General features: G+C 32.8%; 1 protein-coding gene across 2 annotated transcripts in view; it reads right to left on the minus strand.

The window, feature by feature from the left end:
• CCSER1 (coiled-coil serine rich protein 1) overlaps window positions 1–18,785 on the minus strand; it is a 733,960-nt gene that overhangs the window by 266,436 nt on the left and 448,739 nt on the right. For both annotated transcript variants that reach the window (XM_040625038.1, XM_040625036.1), the window contains exon 6: window positions 17,620–17,827. In XM_040625038.1, coding sequence (XP_040480972.1) covers window positions 17,620–17,827 — 208 coding nt within the window. The remainder of the gene's footprint in view (window positions 1–17,619; window positions 17,828–18,785) is intronic.

The raw sequence follows: 18,785 nt of genomic DNA on the forward strand, positions 1-18,785 counted from the left end.
CTTTATATTCTGAATACAAGAACTTTGTATTTCTCTTTCTTGAAAGCAAATACTGCCTTCCCTCTTTCCTTCTATCTTTCCTTCCTGCCCCCTTAATTCTTTCTTTTTGTGGCCTGAGAGACTGTTATTCAATGAATATTTGTGGAAAAACCAAATAGCAGAGTGTGAGTCTATGTATAAATTGAATCATAAAGCTATAGTAAAAGGCCAATAAAATAAAATGCCACATAGCCTAATATTAAACCTAAAAATAAATCACAAAGCTCAAGCAGCCAGTCAATAAAGAAAAAAAATCATGAGAGAAATGGAGGCAAAATTAAAATATATAAAATATCTTATTTTAAAAGTGGTTGACTGTGTCTAACTTTCTCCATTTGGATTCTGAATATAGGCATGACAATGTCTTTTTTATCAAAATAACAACAATCAAAAACCAAATAACAATGGTTATTATTTATTAATTGATAAGAAGAATATTTTTAAATCTGGATTTACTACCTTGAACTTCTATACTTCACTACCTAAACTCTTAGGACAAATGACTTCAGTCTATTTGAACTTGTCCTAACCAATGTAAACTAAACTATATCCGATTTTCCTTTTTATCTTCCTGTGCTGCATCCTACAATCAACGTTACTTTTAAAGAAATGTTTTGCATACATTTGGGACTTATCAATACTATTTTTTTAAATTATTAAAAATAGATCCCATTTTTCACAATGATTTATCATTACTGAATATTTACATTTCATTTATATCACTTACCTTTTACACACCATATTTTCTGGGAAAAAGGCTATGAAAATTTGTTTTCAACATTTTTAAATTTTCAGGGCAGAGTATAAGCAGCATCTCTAAGAAGGCTGAATTTAGTAACAGTTGCTAAATTGATCAATATAGCTCTTTGGTGTCTATAAGGTTCTGTTAAAAAATGATCAACCTGGGGTACCTGGTTGGCTCAGTCAGTACAGCATGTGACTCTTGATCTCAAGGTTGTGACTTTGAGCCCCATGTTGGGCATAGACTTTACTTAAAGATAAAATTTTAAAAGAAAAGGGGGGTGCCTGGGTGGCTCAGTCAGTTAAGCATCTGATCCTTGATTTCAGCTCAGGTTATGATCTCAGGATCATGAGATTGAGCCCCACATTGGGCTCCAACTTCAGTAGGGAGTCTGCTTGAGATTTCCTCTTCCTCTCCCACTGCCCCTCCCCCTGCTCTTTTTCTCTCTCTAAAATAAATACATCTTAAAAAAAAAAAAAGATCAACCCAGTCATATGTATCTACCTGAGGGTGATTTTAAAAAAAGTACAGATAAATAAATGAAAAACTACTCTTTAAAAACAAACAGGAATAGAGTCACTATTCTTTTTTTTTTTAAGATTTTTTTATTTTACTTATTTATTTGACAGAGATAGAGACAGCCAGCGAGAGAGGGAACACAAGCAGGGGGAGTGGGAGAGGAAGAAGCAGGCTCCTAGCTGAGGAGCCTGATGTGGGGCTCGATCCTATAACACCGGGATCACGCCCTGAGCTGAAGGCAGACGCTTAACCGCTGTGCCACCCAGGCGCCCCTAGAGTCACTATTCTTGTCCATGTTTCACCATCAGTAATTATACAGAAAAAAGTTCCATAGTGCTTGTAGGTAGGTAGTCAACTTGACTCCTCTGTACATAGTTAGTAAAAGCCTCATGGAAGTTTATAATCAGGAAAATAGCTAACTGAAATAAACAGCTACAGAAATGGTGGGATTTTTTTCAGACAAATAATCTTCATTATAATAAGAGAAGTTAAGTTCTTTTAATTAAAGCTAAAGAGTTGCTTATTATCCCGTGAACAGGGATTTAAATTGTAGGGGAAGCATGATGAGCCGAGAGACCAAGGATATCAGAAACACCAATGGAAAAATACCACAGAAAAATACCATTTATTTTGGGCTGCAATTGAAAATGAAGGGATGTATGTGGTGGGGTGAAGGAGGAGGTGGAGAGTAGTAGGAAATTATAAATCTGTGTGAGGAGTTATTTTATGAGATTTAAAGTAGAGCCCAGTTTACTTCTGCTCTGTTTGGCTAGACAAACCAAACACTCCCTTAAAATAGTAAAAAAAAATATGTACTGTCCTAGTGGTAATACAAAAGACAGAGAGAGGCGGATAATTTATTCCTTGTTTTCCTACCAAAAAGGGGAAAGATCAGTGCACAGAGAACAAAGATGAAAGAGCCAAAAAAGATGCAGCGATGGTAAATTAAAAGAATTTAGTCAAGAAAAGCAGGTAAGAGATGACAATATGACCAAGAAAGGACTCAGAAGTGAAGACCGTGAAGGTAGACGTACGCCTAGGTGTGCCTTTTAGGAGCACCCCATTATTTTTTTGCAAGGTCGTATGACTGATAGAGTCAAATTTAATCTGACAGGAAGGAAGTAAAGAGTTGACAACTATATATTTAGGATATTTGTTTTGGGAACCTATTTTTAAGAGGCTTTTCCATCCTGCCTCCCAATCCCAACACATTCATGCATGCACTCAACAACCCCCAACACACATAGACACTGTGCACGGGTACACACATGTGCCAAACCCCCTTACTACCCACCCGCAACACACATCCCTGGAATCCTGGTATCTCTTCCATTCCCTAATATTGCCAATATTCTCAAATCCACACTTGAATTGTGGACTATATTTCAATAATAATTTCTTATATTTGCTGTATGCACAAAGCAGTAGGTGTTATCTATAGGATTTTTCCTTCCAAAATCAATGCCAGCAGTTTCTTGGCCTGTGGTCTACATAGTTATATGTATCCCTAGCAATATTAAGTGCTTTTCTGCCCACTATTCATTACCAAACAAATTGTTTCCTTTTCTGAAGGTTTCTGGAAGGAAAAAATATATACATAGGGCTTTGGTAGGTACTAAGCAATTTGCCAGTAAGATGAATAGTCTTGGATGTCAACTTAGTACAGAGAAATGTCCAGAAGAAAAAATTCAAGAGTACTTACAGGTTGCAATTTTTTCTCCAGTGGCAGTTAAATTTGACAAAGCCCCAGCCAAGGAAATTTCTACAGTTCTTAATTTTTTTTTCCCCAAGAACAGGTAGTAAACGAGGACACTTTATAATATTAGAAAATCAGCCTTAGGTTTAAAAAGCAACAAAGGTGTATTGGGAAACAGAACTTTCAGTAGATACTGAATTAGCCCACACTTAATCTATAACCATGAGTCCAAATCATGCTAGATAGTCAAAGAGTTAAATGAAAGAAAACAATATGCTGACTGTAAACTTTTTGGAAAGCCCTAAATAAGAAATAAATATCATTATATAATTCAGGTAACAGTGCATTAGAATTGAATTTCATCTTACATTACATAATTAAATGTTTTAAATCATATCTGTTAAATCTAGACACAGTGTCACCTTGAGGGAAAGCAGAATTGGGGAAGATGAAGATGGAATTGTATGTTTGCTGAAACAGAAGCTAAGAAAAATCACTTCTGTAGCAGAACTCCTTGGAAGAAAATCATTTAAAAACAGACATATTTCAGCAAGCATTTATAAATGTTTCTTAAAAACAAAATTTTTGGAAAAAAAACAGAATTTTTGAAAGATTTTAGAATTAGAAATAGGTACCATATTTGGACATATTATTTATTCACTGACATCTGCTCAAAATTTACTATAAAATTGTGCAATTTGATCAGAAATTTAGAACGGTGAACAAACAGTATTTAGGATACTGGCTGCCACAAAAACGGGGCTCAAGAAAAGTACTTCAACTCTGGAGCATGCAAGAAATAGAAATACCAAAATCAAAGGCCAGTTCTAGAAGAAATAAGAATCATGAATGTGCTATCAAGCTGGGAATCAAAGCCCAATCTGGTTAACAAGTTTTGAATCAGTGCTAGAATAAGTTTTTCTTAAAGGTGGGAAGGAGGAGGAAGAGAAGGGAACTAACATTTATTTAGACCTCTCCATTGCCAAACACAATTTAAATCTAAGCTTCATAATAAAATTTATAATAATTTTTATCCTTTTATTATATGTGAGGAAACCAAATGCTCCTCAAAACAACTGAATAAAATGAAATAAAATAATATTGTTAAATTATTATAAATCTAAGTCTTGAATTCAAGGTTTGCTCAATGGCATATCTATGATCTTTATTTCACTAGTGATCTTCAGACTTTATAATGATAATAAAATGGAAACTAATACATTTTGAGAATTTGCTATGTGTCCTATACTGTTCCATGCATTTTAAGCATATCAATGCACATATTACTCTCAAAAACCTAAGTGATATGTTAATATTATCTCCAGGGTTTAACTTGCCTAGAAACATTCAGCTAGGGATGCCTGGGTGGCTCAGTCAGTTAAATGTCTGCCTTTGGCTCAGGTCATGATCCCAGGGGCCTGGGACTGAGTCCTGCATCAGGCTTCCGGCTCAGTGGGGAGCCTGCTTCTCCCCCTGCCTGCTGCTCTCCCTGCTTGCGCGCTTGCTCGCACTCTCTCTCTGACAAATAAATAAAATCTTAAAAAAAAAAAAAAAAAAGGAAAAAAGAAAAGAAAAGAAAAGAAAAGAAAAGAAAAGAAAAGAAAAGAAAAAAGAAAAGAAAAAAGAAACGTTCAGCTAGTAAGTAAAGAGATGGGATCTAGCCTATATAGTCTGGCTCCTAAAACCAATGCTCTTAACTACACACAATGATTCTTCATGATACTTTAATCATGTCTTTAAGACTTTCTGTATGAAATGACAAGCTCAAGACAAAACCCAAATCCGGCCTTATGTCTATTTTTGTACATAAAGTTTTATAAGACTCCAACTATGCTCATTTGTTCATGTTAAATGGCTGCTTTCTTACTACTTATAACTTGGTTGAATTGCAATGTAGACTTTATGGCCAGGACTTTACAGAAAAAAAGTTAGCTGATCCCCAATGAAGACCATAGATAACAAAACATTTATATATTTTTCAGGGAAGTGAATCAAATCTTTCTTAATAATTCATTATTCTTTTCAAATTCCTCATCTCCTCTTATTTACAGAGCTGTCTAATCAAAGAGAACAAGACAAATAGATCTATTTGTTTTCACACCTATTTGTCATAAAGATAATTTGAGTCATTTTCATTTTATTAATAGCTACTGCTCTAAAACACAACAAAAAGTAATCTATTTAAAACTATAATAGATGAAGTAGTAAACATCTGTATTTCTATTAGTAAATTTACACTAAAATAAAGGTAATAGTATTCTCAGTTTTTATTTTCATTAAGGTTAAAATGAAATAATTACAGAATAACTGCCTTCTATCTAAATGAGTCACTAGATGCTAAAATACTTCTGCTCGTCTGTAAAACTTTAAGGTTGATATTTCTTCCAAATAATTGCATTACATTATCTAAATGTGTAACGCCATCTTTTATATACTCAGTAATTAAAAATAGGCATTTTCACTGTAATTAAATATGCCTTTGTTTCTGATTTTCAAGCAAAAACAAAACACAATTTCAGGAAAAATGTGTCTCAAAGGAACACAATTGCTTTCCACAGTACCATTTGCTTAAGTGGCTCTCTGCTCTCTCTTTCCCTCCCCCACCAGACGTGCTGAACACTCAGCGTATCCCCTGGAGATTCTGCAGGGTGCCATCTGCTGTGTGTCTGCTATGCTGCAGCCCGAAATTCTTGATGCCAGATTTAGCCCATCAAATTACACAACAGTATGTGAGTTGTATTACAACCGAGACATTAATGCTGGATTCATGAAGAAAAAAGAAAGTTACACATGCATAGCAAAACCATATTAGTGGTTATTTGATTAATTACTGAATACGATTATAACACAACCACCATGTTCAGGTATAATGAGGATGGCATTTGTTGTTAAAGCTGTGGGTTGCAGTCTTTTGTGTTTTGTTTGTTTGTTTTTCAATAAGCAATAAAATAGTACACATGACTAACAGATAATGTAAGTACACATACCAGGAAAGAATTCCCTGGCTGATAGGCATAGGTTTTCTCACTTTGATCCCACTCCATTTTTATGTTGACATCAAATAAATATCACAAGATACACTGATCACAAAGAAGGAGCCAACATATTTCTGCAATTTTAACAGGTACATAGCTAAATAATGTTGTAGGGGATGGGTTTGGTGGACAGGGAGCCACAGGGTATGAATAATTTGGAAAGACTGAGTTTTTTTAATGCAACATTAAACACATATAAGAAAATATTATGTGTTTATAATGATTTGGAAAGAAACACACAAGGAAGTGTACTGCTAATATAATAAATGATACCTACAAAGTTCTCTGTCACCCTTCCCTTAATTGTACATGTTTACCCCTCTCCCACTCCCTAACTCTACATAGGTAATCTTATCTTGAATATTATGCTTAATATCTCCATACTTCTTTTTGTGACTTTAGTATATATTAATATATTAGTATATATTACATATATACACATGCACACATGACTATAGTATATATGTATTCTTTAATAATATTTCACTTTGCATATTTTTGACTCCATATTCTGTATGAATTTTTCTGTGATTTGGTTCTTGTGCCCAAAATACTCTTTGTGTGACATAATAATACATGAACATAAAGCATTCTATTGCATGAATATATTATACCCAGAGGGAGAGTAATGCGGTACAAGTGCTTTGGAAAAAACGGTATTATACAGTAATTTTGAACATTCACTTACTAGTAATTCCATTTCTGGAAGAGACCAGATTTTCACAGAGAGACTAACATCTTGCCCAAAGTCACACGAGAGAACTGATACTAAAATCTGACAAGTGTGATCACCATGCTACATTGCCCCTGCAGCATAACCTTAAGTAATATAAATAACAGTTTTTAAAAGAAAAATAATACCTCAGTATGGAGGGTACACATGTAAAATAAACTTCGTTTTGAATTGTTTATTGTTCACAAAAATGAATTGTTTACCATTCTTATTAGCCTAATAAAATTTATAATATCCTTCCAAAACTAAACATTCCTTAATTTGTATATATATAATTTAATATCATATATATTATAATAATACATATAATTATATATCTGTATCTATATATATATAGATTTTTAGTGGGGGACAGAGAGAGAATCTTAAGCAGGTTCCATGCCCTGCATGAAGCCTGACCCCGGGCTTCCATCTCACAACCCTGAGATCATGACCTGAGTCGAAATCAAGAATTGGATGCTCAACTGATTGAGCTACCCAGGCACTCCATTTTAAAATATATTTTAAAATTATTTCAGCACATTTATTATTCAAAGACCAATGCCTTGTAAATAAATGAACCAATAATTTACCTACTGTGAACCAGATAGAAATGGTTATTATTTCTGTTCTAGGCTGTTTTATAAATGAACACTTTGAATACGTCATTTTACATACTGAAATTCCTAATGCTTGGGTAATATACTTTTGGAGTTAATGGATTTCCAGAATCCATTGATTGTTCATCTTTTCTTTTCTTGTCATACTTTCTTCTCAGCACCATTCCTCAGGTTGGCATTCTTGAAGCCATGTTTTCTCTTGGCTTCTTGACATTACACTCTTAGTATTCTTTCCATCTTATTGGACACTCTTTTTCTTGATTTTTCTAATCATTACATATTGGAGCATCCTGCTCTGGTTTTAGGTACAAGTTCTCTCTTCCATCTTAAACAGAATCTACATAATCTTGACTATTCCATCTATATATGTCTAGCCCCAATCTTTCTGGGTTTGTAGACATATTAATTTGAATTTCTACTTGACACATGTTTTTGTGTGTCTAAATAAACACCTCAACCTTAATCTGGCCAAAACAGAACTCTTGTTTCCTTCCTGTCTCACACAGGTTACTCCTCTCCTACTCTTCCCAGTCTCAGGAAGTGCAAGAACAGGCCCATTACTCAAATTACAATTGTCAGTTACTCTTGCTTTTCTCCTTCCATCACCACCCAATTCCAATTGCCAGCAATTATTGTTGGCATTGCTTTCAAAACACATCACACATCTTTTCCCTTCTCACTGCCTCAACTCACTGCTACCATCATTTTATACTTGTAAAATCCTTTCTTATATATTGACTGAAAATAGGAAATTCAATTGACATGCAGTAGCTTTTTAGCCAAAGAATGTCAGTTCAAATGTACCTCCTCAATTGAAAGCCCAAAAAACCATAAATGACAATAATACGCCTACCTTTAGTTTTGACTAGTATAACCTTTATTAACAACAATTAATATTCAGTTATTATTCAATCATACAACACTTTATCCTACTAAAGAACATTTACCAGTATATTTCCAAGTGTTTAAGAAATCTCTCATATTTGTCACCTGACTTGACATAGTCATTAAAAATCACACAAACAAAATAATTACAGTAGCTCACATCATGGATACTTTCCCCACACTCTCACTGTGATGACTGTTATATACATTTTATTGTTTAATTGTCCCAGTAACCCTATGGGATATTTAGTAAAGGTGCATATGATGAAATAGAGACTCCAAACCTTAATCAACTTGTAGCAGCTATTAAGTGGCAGAAGTGAGAATCACCCCTAGACCTTGATGATTTCAAACACTGGTGATTTTTACCAATCTAATATACTTCGTCCAGTGGGACTTTGCTAGTGAAATGGGGCTGGGAATTAGGAAATAAGTTTTCTCTCCCTTCTCTAATCTCTCCTAGAGGACTGTTGAATGTTAAGGTTACTTAAATAACAGAAGGGCCATGGAATTATACCCTTTTTTCCTTCTTATCTATTTTCCAGATCAGGTTTTATAGCCTCATAAAAACCCAGGCCTCATGTAAGCAGAATATTCTTATTCAGAAACCTATCCATTCTCAGTGAATCTAAGATACACCATTATCTAAGCCAGAGATTTCTTCAAGAAGTATAGAATGGGGGCCCCTGGGTGGCTCAGTCGTTAAGCGTCTGCCTTCGGCTCAGGGCGTGATCCCAGTGTCCTGGGATCGAGCCTCGCATCGGGCTCCTCTGCTGGGAGCCTACTTCTTCCTCTCCCACTCCCTTTGCTTGTGTTCCCTCTCTCGCTGGCTGTCTCTCTCTGTCAAATAAATAAATAAAATCTTTACAAAAAAAAAAAAAAAGAAGAAGTATAGAATGGATCCTTTGTTTTGTATCAATATTATGTCATAGTGCTTTTTTTTTAAACTTACATTAAAATGAGAAGAAAATTAAGCTCTCCTAACAGTTTGTAAGACTTGACACTACTGCCCTAACTTCATCTGCATGATAAACAGTCATACTTCATTTACAGGTCTTGCAAGGGAAGGACAGACATTCCACAAAATGGAAGTATTGACAATGGAGCTATCAGTTTGTGATGACATTCCATGTGCGGTCACATTAAGTGTGTAATTTGATGAACTTTGAGAAAAATATAAGCCTATGCAACAACTATACCAATCCAGATGTAAACAGTTTTTATTACTATAGAAATTTATTTATTAGATATAGAGCTATTCTGAAAGACAGAAAGGTACTGCTGCAGAATACCTAGTTCAGCCAGCCAAACGGTATCCTGTTGAAGGTTTCAGGGTATGTCTCACAGATCCTCTCAACCAAACAATTAAAATTTTAAAACCTTAAAGGGGTTGTCCAACAGCTACTTCAAGTTAAAGAAGGGCTTACTTTGAAGAGATTTGTAGATGTAGTTTTGTCTAATGGAATGTCTAATGGAATGGATGAATCTCTAATAAGATTCACAAGAAATCTAAGAATAATTTAAGAGAATTCTATCCATAGAAACACTCTGAAATTTGGACTTAAAGGGAGAGAAACAGTGCAAAATGAAAAGAAGGCTCTGGAAATCAACATCTACAAGGGATAACATTCAGAAGAGAACATGTCCTAACTTCATTAAAAAAAAAAAAAAAGAAGAAGAAGAAGAAGAATGACTTGGAGGGTAGAACCAAGAGTACAGAGGGCAAAACTAAAAGCTATGAAGAATCATTCCCGGGCTTTAAGCCCAAAACAAGAAACTGCTAACCTATGCATTAGTTTATAGGTCTTTAAGTGGAGAACTGAACTTGGGTTGCTGTACTTAAGCCTTACCTACAACTTCCCATGCTTTACATGATGAGATTCTGATGCTGTATTGGAATGATACTTTGGGTGGCCTTGGGAAGGGTAAGTGTACTTTGCACTGTGAGAGATGCATCATTGGGGGACAAAAGGAATATTACGGTAGCTTGGACAGCAAAGGCCACAATGTGTTTTCACCTCCTGGTACCTAGACTTTGTATAGTGTCCTCCCACACTAATAACAAGGCTAGTCTTTATTTCCAATACATTTCACAAAAGTGATGATATGTTACTTCTGAGACTAAGTTGTAAAAGACATTGCTCATTTTGTATCATTCTCTTTCTCTTGGACTGTACACTCTTGGGAAGCCATCTGCCATGTTGCCTTCATGGTGAGAAACTGAGTCTCTGGCCACCAGCAGTGAAGGAATGAATCCTCTGAACAACAGCACATGAATGAGCTAGGAAGTGAGTCCTCAAATACAGTCAAACTTCCATATGACTGGATCCATGACTGACATTTTGAGTGCAACCTCATGACAGGCCTTCAGCCAGAATGGGTAGATAAGCTGCTCTCAAAGTCCTGACCACAGAAACCATAAGATATCAAACATTTTTTGTTTTCATGCACTAGATTATTTTCTATGGAGCAATGCAATTTTTTTTTTTTATTTTTGTATCCCTGAGCCAGGCTAAATTCATGGTTTATTATTTCTACTAGATTTATTATTAACTTTTTAATATATTTCCTAGGGATGGAAATATAAACAACCACGTCATCTACTGATGGAGGTAGTTTTACATTTTCTTTCTAATATTTAAGGTTCTTAATGTTTTTTCTTGCCTATTTCTAGCTAGGACTTTACACAATGCTCATTAAAAGTGGTGAAAGTGGACATCTTAACCCTGCTAATAATATCAGGGAGAAGCCTCAGTTTCATGCTATTAAATATGATTATTAACTGTAGGAATAGAAGCTCCCTTCTACTACCAGTGTGTTAAGAATTTTATTTTTACCTGTAAACTGGTGTTCAATATTTTTCATATGTGCTTTCTACATGTATTAATATAATTACATATTTTTTCTTTTAGTTCATTAATATCGTGAATTACATTGATTAGTTTCAGAATGTTAAACAACCTTGTACTCCTGTAATAAAACCAACTAAGTCATCGTATATTTATATGTTGCTCAATTTCATTTAGTAATTTCTAAGAGATTTTCACATCTATATTTATAAAGGGAATTTTTTTTCTGTAATTTCCTTTTACTTGTAAATATTTTGCCAGATGTTTGTAATAGGTTTATGCTGGCCATATCTAACAGGCTGGGAAACAGACTCTATTCCTGTATTTCCTGATTTTTTTTGGGGGGGGGCATAATATTCGTCTTAAGATTTTCTTAAATATTTGATAGAATTCAGCACTGAAACTACTGGGCTCAGACTCATTTTAAATAATAAAATCTATTTCTTTAATAGAAATTGGATTATGCAGACTTTAACTTTCTTATTTTGTCACTTTGAAAAGTTCGATTTTTTCCAAGGGATTTGTGCTTTTCATCTATATTCTCACATTTGTTGTCATACTGTTGTTAATGTATTCCCTTGTCTTCCTTTCAATGTCTTTAGGATTACACTGATTATTCCTGCCTTGATTCATTGATGCCATTAGTAATTTGTGTTTCTTATCTTTTTTTTATTCTTCCTCAGTCTTTTTTTTTTTTAAGTTCTCAAAAATAATTTGGGGTTCATAAATTTTCTATTTCTATTATCTTTTTTCAATTCATTAGTTTTGCTCTTCATGTTTCTTTCTATTCCTTCCTTTAGGTTTAATTTGCTCTTCTTCTAGCTTCTTAAAGAAGAAACTCAGATTATCCATTATAGCACTTTCTTCCTTTATGTATAAACTTTAAAACTACAAATTTCTTCTAATATATACTACTAGATACCACAAATTTTGGATGATCATGTTATATTATCATTATCATCTCACTTGAAACACTTTAAAATTCCCCTCAAAGTTTTTAAATTGATCCATTAGGTATATAGCAATTTTTTGTTTAATTTCCAATATTTGATGTTTCTCTAGTTTATCATTCCTGACTCCTAATTTAATTTCATTGTTCTAATTAATTTCATTGTTCTAATATATATATATATATACACATATATACATGTATATATACATTTGATGTCTACATTTAAAATTTATTGAGACTTTTTTTATGACCAGCATATACTCTGCCTTGGTGATGTTTCACATGGATTTGAAAAGATTGTATAATTCTATTATTAATTGCAATAATCTATAAATTTCAGTGAGGTTAAAGAAGTTGATAATGTTTAAATCTTCTGAAACTTTTCTGATTTTCTTTAGTTGTTTTATCAATTCTTGGGAGAACAGAGTTAAAATCAACTATGATGTGAATTTGTCTATTTCTTCATTTAGTTCTGTCAGATTTTTGCACCATATATTTAAAAGCTACATAAACAGGCCATCCACATGTATAATTATGTTTTCCTGATGAACTGACTCATCAGTACGAAACACAGGCCTTTGATTCTGGTAATACGTCTTATATTTATATCTATCTACAGTACAGCCATTCATTTTCTTGTGTTTGAAGTTTTAATGGCACTTCTTTACTCAACTTGTACTTCAAACACATTTTTTGAGCAAACACAAACAAACAAAACATAAAGCAGACAGCAGAAACTTGTGATTTTGTTATTTTGAAAATATAAATATAACGTGAAGTCTAATTATTAGACCGCTATCTACATTTACATGGGTAATTGCTTGCTTTTGGTAAATTTCCTTACTTTATGACTATCCGCTATTGCTTTTCTCGCATTTGTAATTGTCCATTGCTGGAGTTACTACTCTATTGGCTTTTCATTTGCTCTTGAGATGCGCTGATAGAAAAGATGTTAGTTATAAAATCATTGAAATCATTTTACCAAAATGTGCTTAAAAAAAACCCCAAAACTCTTAAATGCCCATTGAATAATGACGAGTGGTGAAGTTCAAAGCACTCCAAATTTCATCATATTTTTGTGAATTATATTTAAAATTTAAAAATAAGAAAAATACCTTTGAAATTCAAGAGTCTGAACTATTAGGTTGTTGAGAAAAGAAAAAGGGAAATAGGTAAGATCTCTTCAGTCAATTACAAACCTAAATATTCATGGCTTTGTAAATTATATTGATTCTCAAATAAATGGTACTCTGATTTTCACTAATCTATATATTGTGAGAATAGACTCATCTCACAATATTATTTTTTTACTTGTTTAACCTTTCTTTCTTTCTTTCTTTCTTTCTTTCTTTCTTTCTTTCTTTCTTCTTTTTTTTTCCCTTTTCCTTTTCTTTTTCTTTTTCTTTTTAATGTCTTATGATTCAGGGAACTTGTTAGGTACATTCCCAGGTCTTGTTGGTAAAATATAAACTAAAATGGCATGGGTGGTAGTAGGGGATTACAAACAACCTTAGATAAACATTCTTATTAGCTATTATCTTTCTAGAAACTAAACTACTCATCTCACCTGAAATCTCTTCCCAGTAGCCTTCTCAGTTAGTTACTACAGTAAAACAAATCCCGTAAGAGTGACAAAAGAGAATAGAACAAACTAAAAGGAAACAGAACAGAAACTTTCTCTGTAGATATTAACACATTCTCTTCTTAGACAGTTAATAGAATTATGTGGAAAAATAACAAAAAAGGAAGAAATAAAACGACATAGTTTTCCCCTTGCTACAGTCACATAATTTTATCACTAATGCTGAAGAATAAAGTGACAGTAGAATTTCTAAGGGCCCAAAGTCAGTCCTTTTGTTTTTGTTTTTTTTTTTTTTTAATAAAGGAGTTAATGTTTGGGGTTGTTGGAAATATACATGTGTATTTTAATAATAGCAACTGATCTTCAAAAAGGAAGAACAAAATTAAAAGTGTGAGGAGATATGCTAAGTGAAATAAGTCAAGCAGAGAAAGACAATTATATGATTTCACTCATTTAAGGAACATAAGGAATAGCAGGAGGAGAAGGAAGGGAAGAATGAAGGGCGGGTAAACAGAAGGGGGAATGAACCATGAGAGACTGTGAACTCTGGGAAACAATCTGAGGGCTTCAGAGTGGGGGGGATTGGGATAGGCCGGGGATGGGTATTAAGGAGGGCACATATTGCATGGTGCACTCGGTGTTATACGCAAATAATGAATCATGGAACATTGCATCAAAAACTGGGGATGTACTGTACGGTGACTAATATAACAAAATAAAAATTATTTAAAAAAAAGTGAAATTCCACTCAAATTATCCACATTTAACCCACCTCAAAATTAAAATTTAAGACATCAACAGAACACCACCGGGAAAAATCTCAAGTAGGAGCATTTTTTAATGTGATATATTAAACTCATTAATTCCTTTTTATTTTAAAAATCAAATAATTGGGAACTTCTGCAGTTAAAAAATAATCTGTGTATAAAAGTATGACTGCTATGCATCATAAAAAAGTAACTAAAATGGGAGTAACTTCCATATTAAAAAGGTATTGTTAATCACTTATGAATAATCGGTATTAAACTCAAATTAAGTAATGAGATGTAAATTGCCGTTTGAAAATTCCTGGCTTAGAGAACATTTTTTTTTAAGTTTATTTATTTAAGTCATCTCTACACTCAACACGGGGTTCTAATTCCAACCCTGAGATCAAGAGTTGCCTGCTCTACCTACTGAGCCAGCCAGGCGCCCTGAGAATATTTGAATAAACCATTTTCTTTAAAGGCATCTATTATAAAGACAACTAGAACAGTTGTCTATGCTAATCATATCATAATATTGCTTTTCTTGTTGACAATAAAGAATAAGACCCCCCACTCTCTGAATGGGCTTAACAAACATGTAATTATTGCTCATTATACATCAGCTTTAAAAATCAATTCTCGTCAGTTTCTTCAAATATTCTTTAATGAATAAAGACAGATGGAAGCATCACAACAATCTCAGTATATTCAGGGCACTGACTCCATAGTGAATATCACAGAATATTTTTTAAATTATAAAATTAAGTACCCTAAGAAAGCCTTTGACACTTCCTGTCAGTTCTTCCTACTTCCCTTTTACTTGTTGATTTAATTAAAACTCAGACCAAAGGAGAGGCTCTAGCTGAATAGTTGAACACTACAGACTTTGAGATTAATATCTTTTAATATAACAGTTGTTACTAAGCTTGCTTTGTTCAGAGATTCAGGCTGCATGTTAAGCCAAAGTTCACGGAGATTTGACAGGTGTAGCAAAACACTCACGTTGTCAGTATAGAAACCACATAGTAATACATATAGTGTGCTCTTAAATATTTAACAGGCTTACCAAAAATTAAAAGCCCTAATTTGTAGTGCTTATCAATTCCTGTGGCATAATACTCCCACGTGACTGATTTCAAGCTAACAAAATGACATAAATGAATCTAAAATTGGAAAATATACACAGTAGCCCTTATATAGTATTTCCACGTTTAGAGCCAATAGATGCAAATAGTTAATAGAAGAATATAGTAAAATAAATAGGAAATGATGGGTTTTGAGTACTGATTACCCTTCTAAAAATATAATATCTATATAATTTAATTTTTAGGCCTGTCCTTAACTGACAGCTCATAAAATTCTTGAAATTCTAACAGTGATCAAATATAAAAGCACTACTCCTGCACAGCACTGTATAGATTCTAGACCCCAAACCACCCAGCAATATAAACTGGTATGGAATGCAGATATCTCTTCCAGGTTTTACTCTAACAGCTGATAAGAACACATGACTGAATGCCCCCAACAGTCTATGCCATCACTTCCCTTAAATTCCCTTCTCTCTTCTTGATTCCATTCTGGCCTCTAGTGGTAGCTGCTAGCATTATTATTATTATTATTATTATTATTATTATTATTATTATTATTATTATTATTATTATTATTATTATTATTATTATTATTATTATTATTATTATTATTATTATTATTATTATTATTATTATTATTATTATTATTATTATTATTATTATTATTATTATTATTATTATTATTATTATTATTATTATTATTATTATTATTATTATTATTATTATTATTATTATTATTATTATTATTATTATTATTATTATTATTATTATTATTATTATTATTATTATTATTATTATTATTATTATTATTATTATTATTATTATTATTATTATTATTATTATTATTATTATTATTATTATTATTATTATTATTATTATTATTATTATTATTATTATTATTATTATTATTATTATTATTATTATTATTATTATTATTATTATTATTATTATTATTATTATTATTATTATTATTATTATTATTATTATTATTATTATTATTATTATTATTATTATTATTATTATTATTATTATTATTATTATTATTAATATTATCATCTAAGTGTTAGAAAAGCAAATTATTAAAGATCATCTTTGTAAGGGAACCATAATACTACTCATTCTAAATAGTTATATTTTTCTGTTCTCACATTATTTATTATCATTTCCTATGAGTTAATACAATTCAATGGAACAATAGTGGGATACAGTAAAAAGTCACTAGGTTTGGAGTCAGAAATCTCAGGCTGTTGTCTTGAATTCACACCTAGTAGAGGAAAGTCATTTAAAATTTCTGACCTCTCATTTTATGTTTGAAATAATAATAATATGTATATTGTTTATAGAAATCCCCAAAGAAAACTGTTGTTGTACTTATAAAAATAAATCCACAGCATATTTAAATCCTAAAGAATAGTTGATTATTGGGCATAAAGAGGAAATAATCCATTATGCATTTTCCTAACTAAATCATCATCTGAGTACAGACTGTAGGAGGGCAACTGTATTCAGTGGGCAAAATCAGTCAAACATTCAGATTAGATTTTACTAGACTGATTGTTACTGGGACAAAAATGACAACACTACTTTTATGGTATCATATAAATAAAGCCTCAATACCATTAAAATGTAATCCATTTGGGGCACCTGGGCGGCTCAGTCAGTTGAGCATTGGACTCTTGATTTTGGTTCACGTCATGATCTCAGGGTTGTGGGACTGAGCCTGGCACTGGGTGTGTCGCCCGCTTAGGATTCTCTCTCTCCCTCTCCCCTCCTCTCTCTCTATCTCTCTCTATCTAAAAAAAAAAAAAAAAAAAAAAAAAAAGTCCATTTAATAGATCTCTCAATAGCTTTATAACAACACATAGCTTAACAGCTGATGCCCATTTCTCTTTAACCAACTTTGCCTGAGTTCGGTGTCAATTTATTCTTTTTCAATTCCTTCACAGAATCTTAGAATGTTAGACCAGAAGAATACCTTATAAAGCGGAGCTCCACAGCCTTCATTTGACATACGAGAAAAGCTAAGCTGCTAGAGGATACTTGACCCCTGCCCAGAGTCATGCAGTTAATTATCAACAGAGCAGGGACTAACCAGTCTACAGACTCCACTGTCTACCAGCACTGAAAGACATTAATCTTAGAGTAAACCATTACCTCTTGAAGAACTCTCTTCATCTTTAATAATAATGTCTTGACAGCTGTGCAGTCCTGTAACATCAGTCTGAAGGGCAGAGAATCGAGGCCTCCATTTTCTTCCACACCTTGCAGGGGCCAGTCTGCAGATGGACTGCTGGGCATTCGACTGATATGGGAACACCTGACTTCCTGATCAATGTCTTTTGTTAATTTCAGGGAAAGATTCCTAACAAGAAAAAAAAAAAAAAAGAAAAATTACAATGTAGTGTATTCAGAGCAGTATTTTCCAAGCTGTTGATCAATGTCAGGAGTGAGCTAGAAAAAATTCCTTGTGACTGGCATCATTTCCTTTTATTAGTCTTTGAAAATTCTGAGACCCTTTTGTCAAAATTATGAAATAGGTCAATTGTATTTTTAGTAGTAAGATGCAATGATAATCACTATTTTAGAATGTGATTTTTTCCCTTTCAAGAATTTCATTTATACATAACAGTGTGCTTATACTTTCTTAAATTAACTCTTTTTAAATCTTTTTAAAATGTTGAAAGTCAACAGAAATCACCAAAAGAGAAATTTCATATCTTTTCTGAAAATACGTTTAAAAATTAATTGGAGGGGTGCCTGGGTGGCACAGCGGTTAAGCGTCTGCCTTCGGCTCAGGGCGTGATCTCGGCGTTACGGGATCGAGCCGCACATCAGGCTCCTCTGCTGGGAGTCTGCTTCTTCCTCTCCCACTCCCCCTGCTTGTGTTCCCTCTCTCGCTGGCTGTCTCTCTCTCTGTCAAATAAATAAATAAAATCTTTAAAAGAAAAAATTAATTGGAAATAAAAGATTAAGAAACCAAAAATTAAGATAAAATAACTTTCTTAATTATTCAATGGCCATTTTCAGAGTTAAAGACTTGTATGCATAAGATTTTATGTGAAAATAGTAAAATAAATGGAAGATGCATAACTTCATATGTAATAATATGTTTATCAAATTATCATTAAATTTTTATCATAGTAATGTCTGGAAAAACACACCCATATATTTACCCTGTTCTACTTGATAATCAACAATTATTTGAAAATATTGCATTTTGAAAATCCTCTAACATGGCTTATATCGACAATATGTGTAAAAGAAAGATATTAAGATCGACAATTTTCCAAATGTGCAGATCAGGAACCTAAAAAGAGTCG

This window comes from Ursus maritimus, unplaced genomic scaffold (assembly GCF_017311325.1).
Source record: "Ursus maritimus isolate PB19 unplaced genomic scaffold, ASM1731132v1 scaffold_8, whole genome shotgun sequence".
Classification (NCBI taxonomy): Eukaryota; Metazoa; Chordata; class Mammalia; order Carnivora; family Ursidae; genus Ursus; species Ursus maritimus.